Source organism: Canis lupus, chromosome 13, assembly GCF_048164855.1.
Source record: "Canis lupus baileyi chromosome 13, mCanLup2.hap1, whole genome shotgun sequence".
NCBI classification, from domain to species: domain Eukaryota; kingdom Metazoa; phylum Chordata; class Mammalia; order Carnivora; family Canidae; genus Canis; species Canis lupus.
In genome coordinates, this window is record NC_132850.1 from 19,576,079 (window position 1) to 19,597,452 (window position 21,374).

Genomic DNA, 21,374 nt, shown 5'->3' on the forward strand with positions numbered 1-21,374 from the left:
GACACAGGCAGAGGGAGAAGCAGGCTCCATGCAGGGAGCCCGACACAGGACTCAATCCCAGGTCTCCGGGATCATGCCCTGGGCTGAAGGCAGCACTAAACCTCTGAGCCACCCGGGCTGCCCCTGTTATTGTTTTTAATTAAGCTCTATACCACATGTGGAACTTGAACTCAAGACCTCGAAATCAAGAGTGGCATGCTCTGCCGACTGAGCCTGCTAGGGGACCCTATAGTTTCTTGGCTTTGTTTCTTTCTTTAAGTAGGCTCCATGTCCAACATTGGGCTTGAACTCATGACCCTGAGATCAACAGCTGTGTGTTTTACCAACTAAGCCCACCAGGCGCCCCACTCATATCTTTGTCTTTTTTTTTTTTTTCCTTTTTTCACATCTTAGTTTTAAATATAATTCTCCACTAGAAGGAACCAGGGGTTTGGGCAAAAAACGTACAAGGTGAGTCTAGAAACATCTTATTATATCCAAAAATGTGGAAATTCTCAAAAACTCATAGAGATATTTCTAAAGGATACCAGAACCAGCTGAAAAGGCTCACACTGGCTGAATCTGGAACAATTTGAGTGTCAACATGAATAATGATATTGTTGGATTATTCACCCATTGAATAAAATAGGAATCCATGAGATTGCATACATATAAATAAATATATTAATAAATAAATGTAGTAAAGAGAAATTTTTACCTTATAGTAGAATTCCAAATAATAAATGTAGAAGGAATAATAGAATTAGAATTATACTGTGGTTATGTCCTTATTTTCAGGAGATATACAATAAAGTGTTTAGAGTAATGGAATATCATGTGTACAATTTACTTCCAAGTGATTCCAAGAAATAATAGAGAATATATGTAATATTACATATTGTGAGATATATATATTTGTAAAACAGTTGGACAGATTTTTTTTTAAAGATTCTATTTATTTATTCATGAGACACACACACACACACAGAGGGAGAGAGAGAAAGGCAGAGGGAGAAGCAGGCTCCATGTGGGGAGCCCGACGTGGGACTTGATCTTGGGTCACCAGGACCAGGCCCTGGGCTGAAGGCAGTGCTAAACCACCAAGCCACCCGGGCTGCCCAGACTTTTAAAAAGTTAAACATACACCTATCTTATGACCCAGCTATTCCACTCCTATGTATTTACCCAAGAAAAATTAAAACATGTCCACACAAAGACTTAAAGATTTTCATAGCTGCTGTATTTGTAACAGCCAAAACCTAGAAGCAATTCAAATATCCATCAACAGTAAATGGATAATAAATTATGGTATATCTGTACAGTGAAATGCTACCAGCAATCAAAAGAAACTACTGATATAAGAAACACCGTGGATGAATCTCAAAAGAATTATACTGAGTGAAAGAAATCAAACCACCCCTCTAAACTAAAAAATAAAACGAGTACATAATGGATGTTTTGATCTATATAAAATTCTAGAAAATCAGAACTATAGCAATAGAAAGCCATCATCAGTGGTTGCCTGGGGACTAAAGTGGAATTGGTGTTAGGGTAGGGTGGAAAGCAATGGATCACAAAGGGGCACAAGGAAATTTGGCAACGATGGATATAGTCATTATCTTATGTGATGGTTTCACAGTTATATACAGATGTCAAAATTAACCAAATTTTTACACTTTAAGTATATTCAGTGTATTACATGCCAATTACACTTCAATAAAGCTGTTTTTTTTTAAAATATATGATTTCCAAAGTCTAAACCAGAGAGGTGGTAGTGGTGGCTGCAGTGGTTCTGAGACTGAAGTTCTGAACTCTTTCCTCCAGGAAAGGAGCTATATTTTGAGCGTTGGAATCTTAAGATCTTTCTCATGAGATCAGACCTGACTGTGGGTCAGTGAACACTCGCACACTGAAAAATGTACTCTACTTTCCTCTGCTTAGACCACGCAAATGCTCTATGTCAAGGAGGCAAATTTGGGGACAGTTTCTCCAAACCACGAAAACAAATGAGATGACTTGGTAATCAAGAAAGGTTTCTATCCTTTTCCTTAGTAAGGGTTTGAAGATAGTTGTGGGCACAACTTTGTCTAGGTCCAAATTATCTAGTAAGGAGAAAAAAACAGAAGAGTAAATTAAAAAGAAAAATTAAGTAGATTAATAGCTTTGTTTGATATTTTTATTTTCTATTTTTTTGTTTGATATTTTTAAAAAGAGAATGTACTTTCTAGACAGGATGTTGAGTCATACCTTATGCTGGAGCAGTATGGAATGATATTCCACATCCAGGAATGATCTGAAATGATAAAGAGATCCATTAGCATGCATTTCATATCCTTCCTGAATTTCCTCTCAAACACTCAAATCAAGATAGACTGTAAAATAATCTCTCTGTACCCTTTCCTGGGACTTTAGGTAAGAATATGAAAGCTCAACCACCCTTGAGCAGAATGAGCCGGGAAGAATTGGAGGACAGCTTGTTTCGTCTTCGTGAAGAGCACATGTTGGTGAAGGAGCTTTCTTGGAAGCAACAGGATGAGATCAAAAGGTACCTTGTGTTCTCCTTAAGTCTTTTTTTTTTTTTTTTAACATTTTATTTAATTATTCACAAGAGATAGAGAGACAGGCAGAGACATAGGCAGAGGGAGAAGCAGGCTCTATGGATCCTGGACTCTGATCACACCCTGAGCCAAAGGCAAACAAAGCTCAACCACTGAGCCACCCAGGCATCCCCTCCTTAATTCTTTAAAAGCTGGAGAACAAAAGGGCAAGTAAGAGAAGGAGGTTTTTTTTTTTCTTTTCTTTTTTTTTTTTTTTTTTTTTTAATTTATGATAGTCATACAGAGAGAGAGAGAGAGGCAGAGACACAGGCAGAGAGAGAAGCAGGCTCCATGCACCGGGAGCCTGACGTGGGATTCGATCCCGGGTCTCCAGGATCACGCCCTGGGCCAAAGGCAGGCGCCAAACCGCTGCGCCACCCAGGGATCCCGAGAAGGAGGTTTTTATTTGCAAAATAAAACCAAAAATCATATTGGTCATTTACTGTATGTAAGGCATGTTGTAAGTTCTTTATATATGTTAACTAACTTACTGTTATAAATGCAATTAACTTAGTTAATACTAGGAGGGGGGATCCCTGGGTGGCTCAGCGGTTTGGCGCCTGCCTTTGGCCCAGGGCATGGTTCTGGAGTCCCAGGATCGAGTCCCACGTCGGGTTCCCTACATGGAGCCTGCTTCTCTCTCTGCCTCTCTCTCTCTGTCTCTCTGTCTCTCATTAATAAATAAATAAAATCTTTAAAAAAAAATACTAGGAGGGAGGTGTTAGTAAGAGGAAAAGGAAACATAAAGAAGTTAAGTAACTTCTCTAAAGTCAAAGCTAATGGGCAAGTGGCAGTGCTGAAAGCTCTTAACTCTGAAATTATACCATGTACAGTGACCTTACAGTATTGGCTTTCAAAAGTGGATCTCTCAGGTGAGAACCCGGAGAGGAATCTGAGATGGAGTGTGTCTAGATAAACAAATGGGAAGAATGGGAGTTCTGAAAGTTCAGACTTTATCTCTAGGACATATTTTGAAGATATTGGTGTCAATGTCTTTTGGCCAAAGACTAGCAGGAACATACCTGTAGTTGAATAAGTTTGGTTTATTACTCGTTGCAGCTAGAGAAATGCACTCCATGGGGAACTATGGTCATCTCAGTAAGAATGTGTTGGAAAAAATCTATTATAGGATTTGAATTTCAGGGGCAGCCCCGGTGGCGCAGCGGTTTGGCGCCGCCTGCAGCCCGGGGCATGATCCTGGAGACCCGGGGTCGAATCCCACATCGGGCTCCCTGCATGGAGCCTGCTTCTCCCTCTGCCTGTGTCTCTGCCTCTCTCTCTGTGTTGCTCATGAATAAATAAATAAAATATTTTTTTAAAAAAAGGATTTGAATTTCATTTGGGTGATTTGTGGGAGGGTCCAAGGAAACGGGAGTTTGCTCCAGATTTGATACCCTTAGAAAGCTGGGACAATCCTGTATTTGGATATCTCAGTAAATTTTTTTAAAGGTTTCGTTTGCTTATTTTTTTATTCACTTTAATTTTTTTAGAGATTTTATTTATTTATTCATGAGAAACACAGAGAGAGAGGCAGAGACATAGGCAGAGGGAGAAGTAAGCTCACCTCGGGGAGCCCAATGTGGAACCTGATTGATCACCAGGACCCCGGGATCACGGCTTGAGCCAAAGGCAGACACTCAACCGCTGAGCCACCCAGGCTCCCAGATTTTGTTTATTTATTTGAGATTGCACGTGCATGCACACAAGGGTTGGGGGAGGGACAGGGGGAGAGGGAGAAGCAGATTCCCTGCTGAGCACAGAGCCAGACACATGGGGGCTTGATCCCAGGACCCCAAGATCATGATCTAAGCTGAAGTCAGACACTTAACCGACTGAGCTGCCCAGGTGCCCTGATACCTCAGTAAATCTTATCCATGGGGAAGGTAGACTAGAATGAGGCTAAGTTAATTGGTTAGAATAGCAGTTACTCATTAACTAGGAAAAGAAACTGTATTTTGTGTGTAGCACAGTGACCTTGTTTTTGTCTGTGTTTAGACAAAGTGATGCGTTGGCCTTGTTCAGTATCACTCCATCATGATTTCAGTGGCCTTGTCTGATGTCGGTGTTCTGTGGGATTATGTTCAACAGGATAATAACATGGTCTAGCTGTGAGCCCCCAGCCCACTTCAAACAACACTGGGAACTAGTCATGTCAGACCAATTCCCCAACATCAAGAGCAACTTTTTGCTTTCTCACTGGTAATCCCCAAGAGTGGTTCAGAGCTTCATTTTGAATCTACGAGATACAGGGGCACCTGGATGGCTCAGTTAGTTAAGCGTCCGACTTTTGACCTTGGCTTGGGTGTTGGTCTCCAGGTTGTGAGTTCAGGCCCTGTATTGGGCTCCACATAGCCTGGAGCCCACTTAAAAAAGAAAAATCTGTAGGATACGGGCTTCCATTGTATGTCAGCACTCTTCAGAGTAGAGATTCTTTTATAATGAGGAGAACTCTAAAATCTGGTTAAAGCAGGAGGTTGCATTGGCCAAAAAATCTTGCTTCTTGGTTGATAACTAAAAAGTACTTGAGAAAAAATAAATAAATAAATAAAAATAAAAATAAAAAGTACTTGAGAGAAAAAAAAGAAGTACTTGAGATTATAGATGTTAAGTAGCTAAATTAGATTCCATGCCCCTGACCTCCCCTTGCTTTGGGCAAATTACCTGGCTATGTTTTATGATTTGTTTTCTCTATCTGGATATAATGATATGTAATAATAGCTAACTCGTACAGTCCTCACAATGCACAGCATTGTTTTAAACACTTAACATATGTTAATTGATTTAATCCTCATAACAATCTACTGAAGTAAATGTTATTTATTTATTTATTTATTTTTAAGATTTATTTATTTATTCATTAGAGACACACACTGAGAGAGAGAGGCAGAGACACAGGCAGAGGGAGAAACAGGCTCTTTGCAGGGAGCCTGATGTGGGACTCGATCCTGGATCCTGGGCTCATGACCTGAGCCAAAGGCAGGTGCTCGATTGCTGAGCCACCCAGGCGTCCCAGTAAGTGTTATTTTTATCTTTATTCATAGATCAGGAAACTGAGCACAAAAGGTTAATGATATGCCCAAACCCACATAAACAGTATGTCAGAACTGACAGGTGTGGAGGACCACAGACTCTGATGGTGAAGGTTGAAAGCATGATTTTAGGTCAAGATGACAAATAGTGAGGGGGGTGCCCAACTGGCTCAGTCTATAGAGCATGCAACTCTTGATCTTGGGGTTGTGAGTTCAAGCCCCACCTTGAGTGTAGAGGTTACTTTAAAAAGATGACGGGAAAAAAAAATAAAAAATAAAAAAAAATAAATAAAAAGATGACAGGGACGCCTGGGTGGCTCAGTGGTTTAGCGCCTGCCTTGGCTCAGGGCGTGATTCCAGGGTCCCTGGATCAAGTCCCACATTGGGCCCCCCTGCAGGGAACCTGCTTCTCCCTCTGCCTGTGTCTCTGCCTCTCTCTCTCTGTGTCTCTCATGAATAAATAAATAAAATATTTAATTCATTCATTCATTCATTCATTCATTCATTCATTTAAAAATAAATAAAAAGATGACAGCGATTGACTATCCTCTATAAGTAAGGCTCGGAGTCTAGTGGGGGCTGTAGAGGAGTACATGTACTTAAAGTTGGGCACATGTACGGGGTGTGCGGACAAATGGGATGGGAGAAGTAAATATTAAACTTTGTGCTTGTATTTAATTATCTCCCCTTTAAAAATTAGTCTTTTTGTTTATGTTGTAACATGACCACAATTTATTGGGACAGAAGTAAATGCATATAATCTAAAAATAAACGTGCAGGTAAACATCTTGAAGAGTGTCCCCCAACAGTCTTTACTAAGACGATTGTGCCATCACTGTGACAGAACGGACACTGCAGTGTCCCTGCCCTCAGAGAGTTAATGGGGGATAGAAAGTCAACTTTTTAAAGTGTGAAGACTAGACCACAGTAGGTAACTGCGTGTCACAGGTCGGTCCACGGCTATGTGCCGCCAAAGCAACTGTAGAATCTGATTCATGAAAGGGGAAGAACTTGCCACCGTCTGTCCCTTTGCTCACAGGGCGAGGACTGCGCTGCTCCGGCTGACGGCTGCGCGCCGGGACCCCAGGGCCCCCGGGGACCCCAGGGACCCCAGCACCCCGGGGGCAGAGGCAGAGAGGCCTGCGAGGCGGCGGCAGGTGCAGCGCCCCGCGGGCCCCCCTGCTCCGCCCGGCCGCCTGCCCCGGGCCCGCGGGGTGCACCGTGGGCTGCACTCTGTACGGGGGCCCGACCGAGGCCGGAGGGGTGAGTTCCCACCCCCAGCAGCACCGCCCTGGGGGAGCATCTGCGGCCGGTCCCTTCCGCCTCTACCCCTCCAGTCCCTGGCCCCCCATGCCTCCTGCCTCCTTGACGTCTTTGTCCCGGGTGCTGGTCCAGGGTCCACGTCCCCAGTTCAGTGTCAAGGGCTGCCCAGGAGAGAATCAGACCAAAGAGGAATGTTCCTGGTCACGGTCTGTAGCGTCCCCAGAAAGAGACTAGAATGCACGGTGTTCCCTCCCGGGGAGCACAGTCCTCAGAACAGGGCCCTCTGCAGACACAGGGGGACCCCGCACCCCGTGGCCCCACCTCTAGGGCCCACTGTCTTTGCTGCTCCGCCAAGGGCACTCCTTTGGAAGCACAGTCAAGGCGAGGCCTCCTCTCAAGAAAAATGCGCGTACACAGAGTGGAAAGTGTGCATGCTGTGCATCCGGGGAGCTGGCGGGTGCCCCAAGCCCACTCCTGAGGTCTAGGCCCAGAGGCCAGGCCGTGCGGACAAGTTGAGCCTCTCTTCCTCAGTATTCCCACTGGCTAGAGTCTCTGGCGGCTGGAAACCCAGCACTGGATTCAATAAAATAAATACGTTTCAGTTCAGTTTGGCTCAGCGTTAGGGAGCACCAGTTACATACCGGCCACCAGATAAAGATGCACTGGAGTCAGAGCCGGGTCCCTTTCTTGTATTCTTCTTCCCGCTTATACCCCCTCACTTGACAGTCCGTAGCCTGCGGCTATAAGCCTGCAGGTGCGCATCTACGCGGGAGGAAAGACTGAGAACCTCTGCTCTGCAATCAGAGACCCTTAGGAGGATTCACACACACCCCCACCCCCCCACCCCCCGCCCCGCGGGTCTCCAGGCTCCCTATTTCTAGCACTTGGTGGTCTGGAGAAATCTGTTGCAGAGTCTACGTCTTCTGCTAAACTTTCAGAGCCCAGGGACCGGCCAAGCTACACAGCCCCTCCTACATTCAGGGACCAGGCAACAAGTGAGAAGACCGGAGGTGAAATACCCAGTGAGCCGTGAGTTATTTTCATTTACCTGTACCATTTGTTACTCTTTCTTTTCTTTTTTAAAGATTTTATTTATTTATTCATGAGAGACCCAGAGAGAGAGGCAGAGACCCAGGCAGAGGGAGAAGCAGGCCCCAAGCAGTGAGCCTGACGTCGGGCTCGATCCAGGACCCCGGGGTCATACCCTGGGCTGAAGGCGGAGCCAAACCGCTGAGCCCCCGAGGCTGCCCAATGATGTATTTCCAATTAAAAGTTGAAAGAGTAACAAACGAGGCAGCCCCGGGGGCTCAACGGTTTGGCGCCACCTTCAGCCCAGGGCCTGATCCTGGAGACCAGGGATCGAGTCCCGCATGGGGCTCCCTGCATGGAGCCTGCTTCTCCCTCTGCCTGGGTCTCTGCCTCTCTCTCTCTCTCTCTCTCTCTCTGTGTGTGTGTGTCTATCATGGATAAATAAATAAAATCTTAAAAAAAAGAAAAAAGGAAATACATCATTTAGGGAACAAGTGAATGGTGCACTTTCAGGTCTTCCCAGCATAATCAGAGAAGATGAAAGCCAGCTTTAGGTCATATTCCAACTTCATTGCTTAAAAATGGGAAATAAACATCTCTCTGTCTTTGAAGGAAAGGCAAAGGCCTTCTCCTTAATTGAGGGTATTACCTCTCTTTCCGTTTCTATTTCCCCCCTTTAGGTTGTAATTCATTTATATTTCTTTCTTTTTCTCATTTATATTTCTGTTTGGCACTTGAAAACTGTATTTGGTAAGATTATCCATCGCACATACCAAAAATTACCTCCTCTAATTTTCCTTCATATATGCGGGCACTCATTTCTAAGCCCCTATAACAGCAGTTTCCATTTTTTCTTTTTGTATAATGTTCCTACTTCTAACAGTGCAATTTCTTTCAGCAAAGTCATAATTATGCCTAAAATCATTGGTCTATGTATGCCTAATGCTGTTCATGTTATGACCAGCAATACTCTGCTAGTGGAAGAGCCACCCAAATCTCTGGAGAAAATGTGGTCGAAAGGTGAAGAGTTTGAGCAGAGAAGCTCTTTGGAGTGTGCGCAGAAGGCCGCAGAGCTGCGGTAAGAGCGCGTGGCGGTCCCCCCCAGACTGTGCGAGCTGAAGAGGTCAGAGCTTCTTATTTGCTTCTTTCCTGTGTCAGAGGAAAGGCGGATGCTCGGGGTTAAAGTCAGCCTGCGAAATAGCCCTGGCTTCCCACCCGGGTTAGGAAATGGATTCAACCTAAGAGAGGGTTTACGTATCTTAGAAGATTTGCCATTTCACGTCACAGAAGGAACACTTTTTCATCCTCATCACCAGATAGGCGTTCTCAGTTGGACAACTTTTTTTTTAAGTAGACTCTTCTTTTTTAGAGAAGTTTTAGATTCATAGTAAAGTTGAGCAGGAAGTACCGAGACTTCCCATATACCACTCACCCCCACCCCAGCCTCCCACTCTAACAACAGCCCATCCCACAGGCATTTTTGTGACAGTGGATGAACCTGCACTGAACATCATTATCAGCCAAAGTCCATAGTTTACCTTAGGGCTCACTGTTGGTGCTGCGCATTCGTGGGCTTGGACAAATGTTGAATGTCGTGTATCTCCCACTGTGTATCACACAGAGCGGGTTCAGCCTCCTAAACATCCTCTGTGCTCTGCCCGTTTATCCCTCCCTACCTCCTTACATCTGGCACCACTGATGTTTTTACTGCCTTTATGGTTTTGCCTTGGCCAGAACGTCATATGGTTGGAGCCATACACGATACAGCCTGTTCAGACTGGCTTCTTGCGCTTGGCTCTATGCACTTCCGTTTCCTCCATGTGTTTCCATGGCTTGATAGCTCATTTCCTTTAGCACGGAGTAGTGTTCCATTGTCTGGATGGACCACAGTTTATTTATCAATTCACCTACAAAAGACGTCTTGGTTGCTTCCAGATTTGGGCAATTTTGAATGAAATGGCTGTAAACATCCATGTTCAAACATAGTTTTAAATCTGGAGACTTATTAAAACCACAGAAGCCTGGGGGGAGGTGTGGGGAGGTAGATTAAATGGGTGATGAGTATTAAGGGGGGCACTTGTGATGAGCACTTGGTGTTGTATGTAAGTGATGAATCACTAAATTCTACACGTGAAACCAGTTTTGCTCTGCATGATAACTAACTGAAATTGAAATTAAAATTTGGAGGAAAAAAGTGTTCTATTTCAAAAAAGACAATATTGATTAAGAAACTAAGAAATGACATATGAGGTAATACAATATGGAACATATCCATACATATGGAACACAAAAATCGATAAATAAGTTAATTAAATAAAATCAAAAGCTTGTACATCTTATATAATTTATTTCATATAAACAGATCCTGAAAATTAAAAACAAACAAATGTAGAGAACCTGGGCCCCACCCCACAGATCCCCTGTCAGTTATTTGGGGGTGGAATTCAGGCAGTATAATTATAAAGATTTCTTCTTCTCTAGATGATTCTAATAAGCAGCTAAGACTGGGAACCACTGAGATAGAGCTAATGAACCCAAATTCACCTCAATACCTTTCAAATAATAAAGAAAATACAATATCCTAGGTTGAGAAATCATCTTCCCTTGGATTTCCCTCCATATCCATACCTTTCTGGTTTCTTTAAGGAAACAGGACTCAGACTCAGCTGGACTTTGCAAAGTTTATGGGAAATTGTGAGCACCATAATTTAAAAAATAGCGATTATGTTTTCTCAGAACACAGAGTTTAAGGTGGGAGGTGTCTCTATCGAATGTCAGGCAATGTGAGGAAAAATGGGAGAATGATTATTTATTGGCGTGTGGATTCGCTTCCTACTTCTGGTGTGTTGTGGCTGAGACAGAGATGCAAGAGGCAAGAGGAAGATATTCTTATTGGGTGCGGTGTTGGGGGGAAAGTTGTTTAATTCTGTCCATTCACAGAATGTTTTAGCAGAGTCTTCTTTTTCCAGAGCTTCCATTAAGGAGAATATAGAGCTGATTCGGCTTAAGAAGCTCTTACGTGAAAGGAATACTTCATTAGTAGCAACAAAAGCACAGTTAACAGAAGTTCAAGAGGTGAGGCACCAGGGCAGGGCAGTGTGGGATGGTCTGGGACACCCTCAAATCACAGATCCCTGGGGTCCTTGGCTGTTTGAGAAGCCCCGGGCCCAATCAGGCCTCTAGTTCCAACGAGAACTCTTTGTCGCCAATTTGGGGTGGGGGAGAGAGCCAGTTAGTAGTATTTCTCCATTATATACACAGAAGACCACAACGGAGGGAAATTAAATTATTTGTTACACAACTTAAAGGGGATATTCAAATCCATGCCTTGCAATTTGGAGTCTGTTCTTTTTCCAGTACTTCACATTATGTATTATGAAGGCTCAAGCCCTGCCCTTCTAAAGTGGAATTAAGTGTGGTTAACCTGGGCCAGAGTTAAGGTCCCAGCCAAGGGTTACAACCAAAATGTAATTAAGTTGGGAAGCCAAGAGCAGTCATAGGAGAAGGGAAGGAGACTATCTTCACTGAGCACTTTGTATGTGCTGCACTCTGGCCCAGTTGCTTACACTCATTATCTCATTTAAGGCTGACGCAACCCTCCATGTAAGTACGTTTAACAGGTGAGGTCACTGACCCTCAAAGAAGCTAAGTAACTTGCTCAAGTCATAAAAAGAGTAAGGGGAAGAGCAGGCTTTGAGTCCACGTTTAACCGGCACCAAGGCCTATGCTCTTTTCTCATTACCACACAAGGGAAACTCCTGTGTGAATGGCGAGAGTAGGGCAACAAGGGTCTAAGTGATTCTTTTACTGAATATTTATTGAATACCAGGAACCGTGTAAAGCACCAGGACTCAAAGATTACAAAGTAAAACAGCTCCTGCCTTCAAATAACTTACCAGAGCAAGAGAACCAGATGTGAACAATCCAGCCATCCACACAGAGGGTATTGACAGGCACACACGAGAGCATAGCTCTCCCAGAGAATGGGATGTGGGGTCCAAAAAGAATTCCTTTTTTTTTTTAAGATTTTATTTTTTTAAAAAAATATTTTATTTATTCATGAGAGACACAGAGAGAGAGGTGAAGAGACACAGGCAGAGGGAGAAGCAGGCTCCATGCAGGGAGCGCGATGTGGGACTTGATCCCAGGTCCCCAGGATCATGCCCTGGGCCGAAGGTGGCACTAAACTGCTGAGCCACCTGGGCTACCCTAAAGATTTTATTTATCTATTCATTAGTCTCTCTCTCTCTCTCTCTCTCTCTCTCTCTCTCTCACACACACACACACACACACACACACACACACAGGCAGAGACACAGGCAGAGGGAGAAGCAAGCTCCAGGCAGGGAGCCCAACTCGGAACTCTACCCTGGGACTCGATCCCAGGACACCAGGGCCGAAGGCGGCACTAAACCGCTGAGCCACCCAGGATGTCCCCAAAAAGGATTCTTTTTTTTTTTTTTAAGATTTTTATTTATTTATTCATGAGAGATAGAGAGAGAGAGAGAGAGAGAGAGAGAGAGAGAGAGAAACCAAAAAAGGATTCTTTTTTTCCCAAAAAGGATTCTTTTTTTTAAACATTTTTAAAAATTTATTTATGATAGTCATATAGAGGGAGAGAGAGAGGCAGAGACATAGGCAGAGGGAGAAGCAGGCTCCATGCACCTGGAGCCCGACGTGGGATTCGATCCCGGGTCTCCAGGATCACGCCCTGGGCCAAAGGCAGGCGCCAAACCGCTGCGCCGCCCAGGGATCCCCCAAAAAGGATTCTTAAAGGAGTATATTCATGAACCAAATATTGGGATTCTGAATGATTAGCAGGTGTTAATGAGTGTGCAGGAGAGGGGAAGGTTTTCCAGAGGAGGAGAGATTGTAGGTCAGGACATGGAGGTGAGAAACATCAGGGAAGCCTACCAGGATTTTAGACTTTATCCCATAGACAATGGAGAGCTGCAGAAAGGTTTTAAGTAAGTTGATAACGTGATCAGTTTTTTCCCCAAAGAGATCGCTTTGTGTTTTTTAATGTTTGAATTTTCTTGAAAGTACATTTTAATAAGGAAATATGCCTTTATTTTTTTTTTAATTTTTATTTATTTATGATAGTCACAGAGAGAGAGAGAGGCGCAGAGACACAGGCAGAGGGAGAAGCAGGCTCCATGCACCGGGAGCCCGACGTGGGACTCGATCCCGGGTCTCCAGGATCACGCCCTGGGCCAAAGGCAGGCGCCAAACCGCTGCGCCACCCAGGGATCCGGAAATATGCCTTTAAAAACTATTACAAAACAATAGTAATGATTAACTCTGGGTAGTAGAATTATAGATGATTGATATTGTAGTCTTTATATTTTTCTGAAATTTTTCAACTTAATAAAAAATCACAAAACTACAAGGAAGGATCATCTGGCAGTGGAGTGAATGGTATAGGTTGGCTGGCAAAATAAAGTGGTCGGTGAAAAATGATTGTAGTTGTCCCCAGGAGACAGGATGAGGGTCCCAACCAAGGCAGTGAGAGAGGCCCTCGAAGAAAGGACTGTATTGGGAACTTCCAGGAAGTAGAAGAATGGACTTCATCGCCAAAAGGGAATGAGTGGAAGAAAGGGGGAAGTGAAAGGCAGGTCCTGAGTGGTTAGCATGGGCGAGCAGATGGTGGTGGTGGTGTCATTCATCCGGATTGGGGATTGGCTATGGTTACCTCTGCCCCGGTACTTCTGTTCTGATGGAGACGAAAGGCATCTTTATCTTTACGAGGTCAACCCCCAGACCTGTGTTTTGGAGAGAACTATGCACATGCTTGTATTTTTTGACTTGGTTAATTTGGGTAGCACTTACTGAATGTGGAAATAGGAGAAGGAAGGTAATTTTAAATTGTACAGGTAAACAACAATATTTATAGGATTACATTTTTTAAAAACCCTATCTATTCCTCCATTGCATTAGAGGAAGAAAAGTAAGCAAGCCGTTCTAAATCCTTAGCCATGGTAGCAACAGTGTAGAGATGACCTGAGATGGTGAGTAATCACCAATAATTGTTTAAAATGTAGGTTTTACCATTTGTTTTCTCCAGCAGTTTGCCTTTCTAGTCATTCTTTCTTACACACGTACTTCAAAAAGTTTGCCTTCTCCTACTCCCTTAGCAGTAAACTCTGTTCATCAGTAGCACCGACTCTGGGGTCAGGAGGGTGAGGTAAGGCCTGTGACTCTGAGCAAGTGACTTAGCTCTCTGAGCTTTGGGTCCCTCGTTTTTTAAGGTTTTGGTAATAATAACTCCCTCTTGGATATACTGTGAGGGTTAAATGAGATGATGTCTGTAAAATAATTACAACAACTATAGTGCAACAGGTAATGAAACACACAGTTCTGTTCAACCAATAACAGCTGTTGTAGTTAGTTTGCTTAGCGTTGCTTTTTCTGTTTCTAAACCGGAAAGAAAACTTTTCCGAAGCATGCTGAGTAAGATCACCTACTCTGAAAATAAATAATTTTCTTGGATATTCCACCAAACGCGATACAAATGTGAATAAGTGACCCTCCTTGCTTTTTAAAGAAATTGTGTTATCTGTTATGTTCACAGACTTCCTGGTAAGCTAGGGGAGGGAAAAGCAATTAGTAAACAAGGAGTCAAATGGACTTGATTTCTCAGAATTTTTAAATCTTCCTTAAACTAACCATTTAAACATTTGTGTTATAGAGATAAATATCAAAATAAATATCAAGTTAATAAATCAGTAGAATAATATGTATTTCTTTCTTTCAGGCATATGAAACTCTGCTCCAGAAGGTACTTGATAAAGATTCTCTTTTTTTAAAATGCATTTATGATAGTCACACACACACACACAGAGGCAGAGACATAGGCAGAGGGAGAAGCAGGCTCCATGCACCAGGAGCCCGACGTGGGATTTGACCCTGGGTCTCCAGGATTGCACCCTGGGCCAAAGGCAGGCGCTAAACCACTGCGCCACCCAGGGATCCTGATAAAGATACTTTGAATCTCCTTTTCTTAGTAGTAAGAATAATAAAACCCAAAGAAATTTGTATTAATCTTCAAGTCACATAACGCCAGAATTTAGCCAAGTAAATTGAAGTTATTATGACCTCGAATTCCTATTAAGACAAACGTCCTATTACTATGATTAGAAGATATTTATTGTGCTTTTTTCATAAAACCAAAATATGAGGTCTGAAATACATGGGATAGTATTTTTCAACCTGTTGCTGGAGAGAATTATATAGCATTTGTTCAGAAATTCCTGAGTATTCCTCTAGTGTGTATAAAGTGACAAAATATAACAAAGTTGTTGCATAGCTTCTGTGATGTTCTGAAATGTTCGGTGCCATTCAGTCCTGCCAGTGGAGTGCAGGTGGAACTGGGTGAATGGCCACGATTAAGACAGTCACTAAGACAGAGTTCCCAGCCTGAAGAGCTGTTCCTCACCAGACATGTCCACGAGAAAGAATGCACACTTCTAAAGTTAACATGTCACTTTGCTAGGTCAAAGGGAAGAGTTATCACCCTAAGAAGCATTCAAATAGCTTAGAAACTAAAGGCAACTGTGACAGGTGTCACTTCACTTAGAGCCAGGGTTTAATTTGAGCCTCGGGAGAAGGAACGCTCCAATTATGGATTACAGTTTCCTGGAGTGGAAAATCCTCACTAATAGGGAAATGATACTTCCTGAGAAAATCTAGGGTGATAAGCAAGGCCAGTTTATAGTACAAAGGTACCTACCATGTTATCAATCAAAGCCATTCTTCTTGGGATCCCTGGGTGGCGCAGCGGTTTGGCGCCTGCCTTTGGCCCAGGGCGCAATCCTGGAGACCCGGGATCGAATCCCACGTCGGGCTCCCAGTGCATGGAGCCTGCTTCTCCCTCTGCCTGTGTCTCTGCCTCTCTCTCTCTCTGTGACTATCATAAATAAAAAAAAAAAAAAAAAAAAGCCATTCTTCTTGACATCCACTGGGGAACGCTAGGGCTGCTGGTATCTTGAGACCAGGTCTGCTGGGTGATACGACAGTTTCCAGAGTAACTTCCCTTTTGCCCCAGAATCAGGGAATCCTGAGTGCTGCCCATGATGCCCTCGTTGGGCAAGTCAGTGAGCTCAGGGCAGAACTGAAGGAAGAGAGCAAGAAGGCTGTGAGCTTGAAGAGCCAACTGGAAGATGTGTCCATCCTGCAGATAACACTGAAGGAGGTAAATAATAATAACCGGAAGGTGGCATCAGTCGTAAGTTACATTTCAACTTCAGAGGTGTTAAAAAGCGTGCCTTAGCAACAATACGGCTATTTTGTTTTTTCAAATGAGAAAAATGAGACTCCAAAGTGATTAAGTAATTTGCTCAAGTTTACACCATTAGGGGGAAAACTGGGATTTACATTTGCGACTGTTCTCCAAAGTTTTTGCTGTATTATAATGTTCTGCTGCTTCCTTAATGGTAGAAACTCAGGCACCATGAAAATTTGCTTCAGTGAATCCTCATTATTTCCAATAAAAGTTTCTATCACACCTTCAGTTGGTTCAAGTCTTTCTAGTTGAGTGGCTCCTTGTAGACATGAGACGTGAACATAGAAAGCCTCCTGCCCAAGCCCCACTCTGCCACAGAAGAGGGGAGACGTGCAAGGCAATAGGTATTATGATACTATCTCAGGCATTCTACTGTCATTCTTAGTTTCAGGAGAGAGTTGAAGATTTGGAAAAAGAACGAAAATTGCTGAATGACAATTATGACAAACTCTTAGAAAAGTGAGTACCAAGTTTGGGTCCTGTTATAAAAGACAATTATGGAAAAGTGCCCTTACATTATAAAACAATGCCTAGTGTGGGTAAGGAGTAGGGAAGCTGTTACTGGACACTGTTAGTGACAATATTAGTCGGCACAGTCTTTTTGGAAGGGGATTTGATGCTGTCTATCAAAATGCTAAATGTGCATATGCATGTATTTGCAAAGATAATGTATAATAAGAATATTAACTACTACATTGTTGCTAATAGAAAAAAAAAGTGGAAACACCCAAATTTCCTTTGATAGGGCTTGATTAAATAAGTAAATCATGTTGCGTCCCCACAATAAAATCCTATGAAGCTATTAAAAATGAGGTAGACTTGGGATGCCTGGTGGCTCAGTGGTTGAGCACCTGCCTTGGGCCCAGGGCATGATCCTGGGGTCCTGGGATCGAGTCCCGCATCGGGCGCCCTGCATGGAGCCTGCCTCTCCCTCTGCCTGTGTCTCTGCCTCTCTGTGTGTGTGTCTATGAATGAATAAATAAAAATTAAAAAAAACTCTCTCCTCCCTCTGTCCTCCCTCCTCATGCTCTCTCTCTCTCTCTCTCTCAAATAGATCTTTAAAAATAAAATACCTAGAAGTTTAAAAAATTTAAATATACCTTCTGACTCAGTTAAAGGGAGCAGGGGATAGTTTGGGGAGGTGGTATTAGGAGCATCCTGGGAATATCTGATGCTCTTCAACTCAGTGAAACAAAGTAGTGTGGGGATTATCACTTTGAAGACTCTGGGTAGCAGACGTTGCTATTAGCCTCTTCCCTCATTACTCAGAATGTTATCTGCTTGGATTATCATGTAACATGCAGCTAGGAAGTACCAGGAACTTTTTTCTTAAAGTAGGCTCCATGCCCAGTGTGCGACCCATTGCCGGGCTTGAATTTACAACATTGAAATCAAGAGCCAGATGCTTAACCAATTGAGCCACGCAGGTGCTCCAATAACTCTTTTTTTAAAAGATTTTATTATTTTTTAAATTTATCTGAGAGAGAGTAAGCACGTGAGAGAGAACACGAGTAGGGAGGGGCAGAGGGAGAAGGAGAAGTGGACTTGCTGCTTCCAGAGCAGGGAACCTGACAGGGGGCTAGATCCTGGGACCCCAGAATCATAATCTGAGCTGAAGGCAGATGCATCCCCAACCGAGCCACCGAGGCGCCACCCCCACCCCTCGCAAGAACTCTTAGTACTAGCTTAAGCAAGTTGTTTTTATTTTTTTATTAAATTTATTTATTTATGTATTTATGTATTTATGTATTTATGTATTTATTTATTTGAGAGAGAGTGAGAGCGGAGAGGAGAGGGAGAAGCAGACTTCCCACCAAACAGGGAGCCCGCAATGGGGCTTGACCCCAGGACTCTGGGACCATGACCTGAGCTGAAGGCAGACACCTAACCGATTGAGCCACGCAGGCGTCCCTAGCATGTTGTTTTTAGACCACATTTATTCAAATGATAAATAGGAAAAAGACATCTACGGAAGTAATAGCTTGATTATTATCAATGTCACTTCACTTAGGTAAATAATCAAAGACAGATTGTATGTGTTTTACACTCAAAATGGGTCTGGCCTGACAGCCAGTTACAATGGTGTGCAGGGTATTGTTATTGAAAAGGTTAGTCCCGGGGATCCCTGGGTGGCTCAGTGGTTTAGTGCCTGCCTTCAGCTCAGGGCGTCATCCTGGAGACCCAGGATCAAGTCCCACATCAGGCTCCCTGCATGGAGCCTGCTTCTCCCTCTGCCTGTGTCTCTGCCTCTCTCTTTCTCTCTGTATCTCTCATGAATAAATAAATAAAATCTTAAAAAAAAAAAAAAGAGAAAAGGTTAGTCCCTGCCCTTCTGTGTAGTAATTTATTAATCTGGCTCGAAGGCGGGATCCCTGGGTGGCGCAGCGGTTTAGCGCTTGTCTTTGGCCCAGGGCGCGATCCTGGAAACCCGGGATCGAATCCCACGTCGGGCTCCCGGTGCATGGAGCCTGCTTCTCCCTCTGCCTGTGTCTCTGCCTCTCTCTCTGTGACTATCATAAATAAATAAATAAATAAATCTGGCTCAAAGGCAAATATTGTCTAAACCAGCCATTGGTGAAGGTAGATAGAGGAAAGGAGTTCCAAAAGAGGAATATTTTGTTCCTCATTTATTTGAAAGTCTGTTTCTATAAGTAACCTCTGCACCCTACATGGGGCTCGAACTTACACCCCCACAATCAAGATTCATGTGCTCTTCCAACTGAGCCAGCCAGCTAGGTGCTCCTGTTCCTCATTTTTATTTTTTTATTTTTTATTTATTTATTTATTTATTTTATTTATTTATGATAGTCACAGAGAGAGAGAGAGAGGCAGAGACACAGGCAGAGGGAGAAGCAGGCTCCATGCACCGGGAGCCCGATGTGGGATTCGATCCCGGGTCTCCAGGATCGTGCCCTGGGCCGAAGGCAGGCGCCAAACCGCTACGCCACCCAGGGATCCCCTGTTCCTCATTTTTAATTCAGCAGGCCTGAGAATGTTCTGGTACACAGTATCATGCCTACAGAAAGCCATCATGCTGGAGAAATTCCTTGGGAACTAGATGTGATTTGGGTGGTTTGCTCAGTGGGGTAGCTGAGACCTGAACAGAAGTGACACTAAGGAACTCCGCCACCGGGCCCAGAAGTTCCGAGGCAGTTGGTAAATGACAGTTACACAGAAAGCAGGGACAGTAAAACCATGTAGGGGAACGAATGATGCACTAGGCCCAAGAGATGCTGAAACTGTGCAATAAAGACGTCACATCACACACCTCTGAGTATTTATCTGACAACTCTCGCCTCACTTCTTACCTGCTCCCCATTCCCAGCATGCTGGCCAGCAGTAATCAGCCTCACTGGAGCAGTGAGCTCGTGGGGGAACAGCTACGGCAGAAAGTCTCCCAGTTGCAGGACCAGCTGGACGCTGAGCTGGAGGAGAAGACAAACATCTTACTTCAACTGTCCAGAGAGAAAGGTAGGTCAGACTGAAGACCTTTCTCAAATGAGGCATCTTCTACATCTTGTGTGGGACAAGGGAACTCAGGCCAGCAGTTCTCCAATCCCCTCACCTGATCCTGTTTTTGTGTAGATCACAGATAACTGCAATAAAACCAGTGGCAATCAGGTCAGATTCACCATCAAGAGAGGTGACACCTACCTCACATGCATACATTTTTACATGTAATGAGTTTTCATTTGAGAGGATGAGAACTCTTAAGTTTATTGGTTTAATTTTATTTATTTATTTGGCGCAGGGCAAAGGGAGAGGGAGAGAGAGAATCTTAAGCAGGCTCCATGCCCAGCGTGGAGCTCCATGTGGGGCTCGATCTCATGACCCCGAGACTATGACCCGTGCCGATATCAAGAGTCAGGCACCCCTTAAATTTATTACTTTTAAACATTCACTTTATTAAAAGTATTGAAAATGAATTTATCTGCCTTTTATTCTTACCAATCATTTTAGAGGTGATCGGGAGTCTTGTTTTTTGCTTTGTTTTGTTTTAGCACCTGCTACCTCAAATTGAGAAGCAGATGCCTGGGCAGCCCTGGTGGCTCAGCGGTTTAGCACCACCTTCGGCCCAGGGCCTGATCCTGGAGACTTGGGATCGAGTCCCACGTCAGGCTCCCTGAGTGGAGCCTGCTTCTCCCTCTGCCTGGGTCTCTGCCTCTCTCTTTGCGTGTCTCTCATGAATAAATAAATAAAACTTAAAAAAAAAGAGAGAGAGAAGCAAATGACTGCTCTTGGTCACCAGTGCCATTTCCCCCTGACTTAACTCTGAGATCACAGGAGATAGTTATTCTCCAGATCTTCAAATACTATCAAAGAGACCTTTGTTCTCACTTTTTCCAGGCTGGACCTTGATATTTAGTCATCACAAAGTTAGATTTCATTAGATTCCAGTATATTTGCATAGGAGAGTGAAGGAAAAGAGGTATGACATCAAGAAAAATATGGACCCAGAACCATAAAAGAATAAAGCTGAGGACCGTGTAGTATGTATGAAGTACAGGACAAGTATTGTGAGGACCTTGGGATAATCTAAACTCCCCCCACTATCCGGGAAGGTTGGTGCAGCTCCTGCTTCTCCAGGTGGGGCTCTCCTGTCCTGGGGACACTCGCCCCAGTCTTAGTCCGGTTCCTCGGGGGCCCCTCCCCCTTGGATGCCTTTTGTTTATTCCTTTTTCCCCCCCATCTTCCTACCTTGATAGAAGCGTGAACTCTTCTCACTGTAGCATTCCAACTGTTCTCTCTTTAAATCTCAGGCCGAATTCGTAGATTTTCAGGATGTTTTGAAGGTTATCTAGGTAATTTGGTGGGGACAGGTGACTTGGGGACCCTACTCTTCCCCCACCTTGCCCCACCTCTAAACTCCCCCCACTAAACACTGATCACCTTCCTTCCCTGAAACGCCCACCCGAACACATGGACACAGAAGTGCCCAAATGCCCAATCTCTCTCCTTTCAGGTCAGGTGGGAGTGGGAGGTGCCACAGGGAGCCAATAGCATAGAAATCAGGATGGAGTGGGGGAGGAGCTGGAGAGATACTGGTTTGGCTGGTGCTATGACAAAGTTTGCACTGTAGGGACACCTGGGTGGCTCAGTCGATTAAACGTCTGTCTTTGGCTCAGGTCATGATCTCTGAGGTCTGGGATTGAGTCCTGTTTCAGGCTCCACACCCAGCAGGGAGTCTGCTTCTCC

At 44.0% G+C, this 21,374-nt stretch overlaps 1 protein-coding gene and 2 long non-coding RNA genes across 13 annotated transcripts in view; 2 read left to right on the forward strand and 1 right to left on the reverse strand.

Annotated features, from left to right (window-relative positions):
* Nucleotides 1-914: 914 nt before the first annotated feature.
* Nucleotides 915-2,503, reverse strand: LOC140602757 (uncharacterized). The gene is made up of 3 exons (XR_012005652.1): nucleotides 2,374-2,503; nucleotides 2,227-2,272; nucleotides 915-2,081 (listed from the first exon to the last, which is right to left on the reverse strand). It is a non-coding gene; the product is annotated as an uncharacterized lncRNA (long non-coding RNA).
* A 7,927-nt stretch (nucleotides 2,504-10,430) lies between these two features.
* Nucleotides 10,431-16,632, forward strand: LOC140602758 (uncharacterized). The gene is made up of 4 exons (XR_012005653.1): nucleotides 10,431-10,972; nucleotides 14,652-14,675; nucleotides 15,942-16,088; nucleotides 16,564-16,632. It is a non-coding gene; the product is annotated as an uncharacterized lncRNA (long non-coding RNA).
* A 2,691-nt stretch (nucleotides 16,633-19,323) lies between these two features.
* LOC140602754 (X-linked retinitis pigmentosa GTPase regulator-interacting protein 1-like) overlaps nucleotides 19,324-21,374 on the forward strand; it is a 61,993-nt gene continuing 59,942 nt past the window's right edge. For 5 of the 11 annotated variants that reach the window (XR_012005643.1, XR_012005644.1, XM_072772787.1 and 2 more), the window contains exon 1: nucleotides 19,325-19,649. Coding sequence is in view for 9 of the 11 variants with exons in the window: in XM_072772787.1 (XP_072628888.1) it covers nucleotides 19,409-19,649 (241 nt within the window). In the remaining 2 variants the exon portion in view is untranslated. Of the gene's footprint in view, nucleotides 19,650-21,374 lie in introns of all 11 variants that reach the window. The other 6 variants (XM_072772792.1, XM_072772793.1, XM_072772794.1 and 3 more) reach the window with 4 other exon arrangements.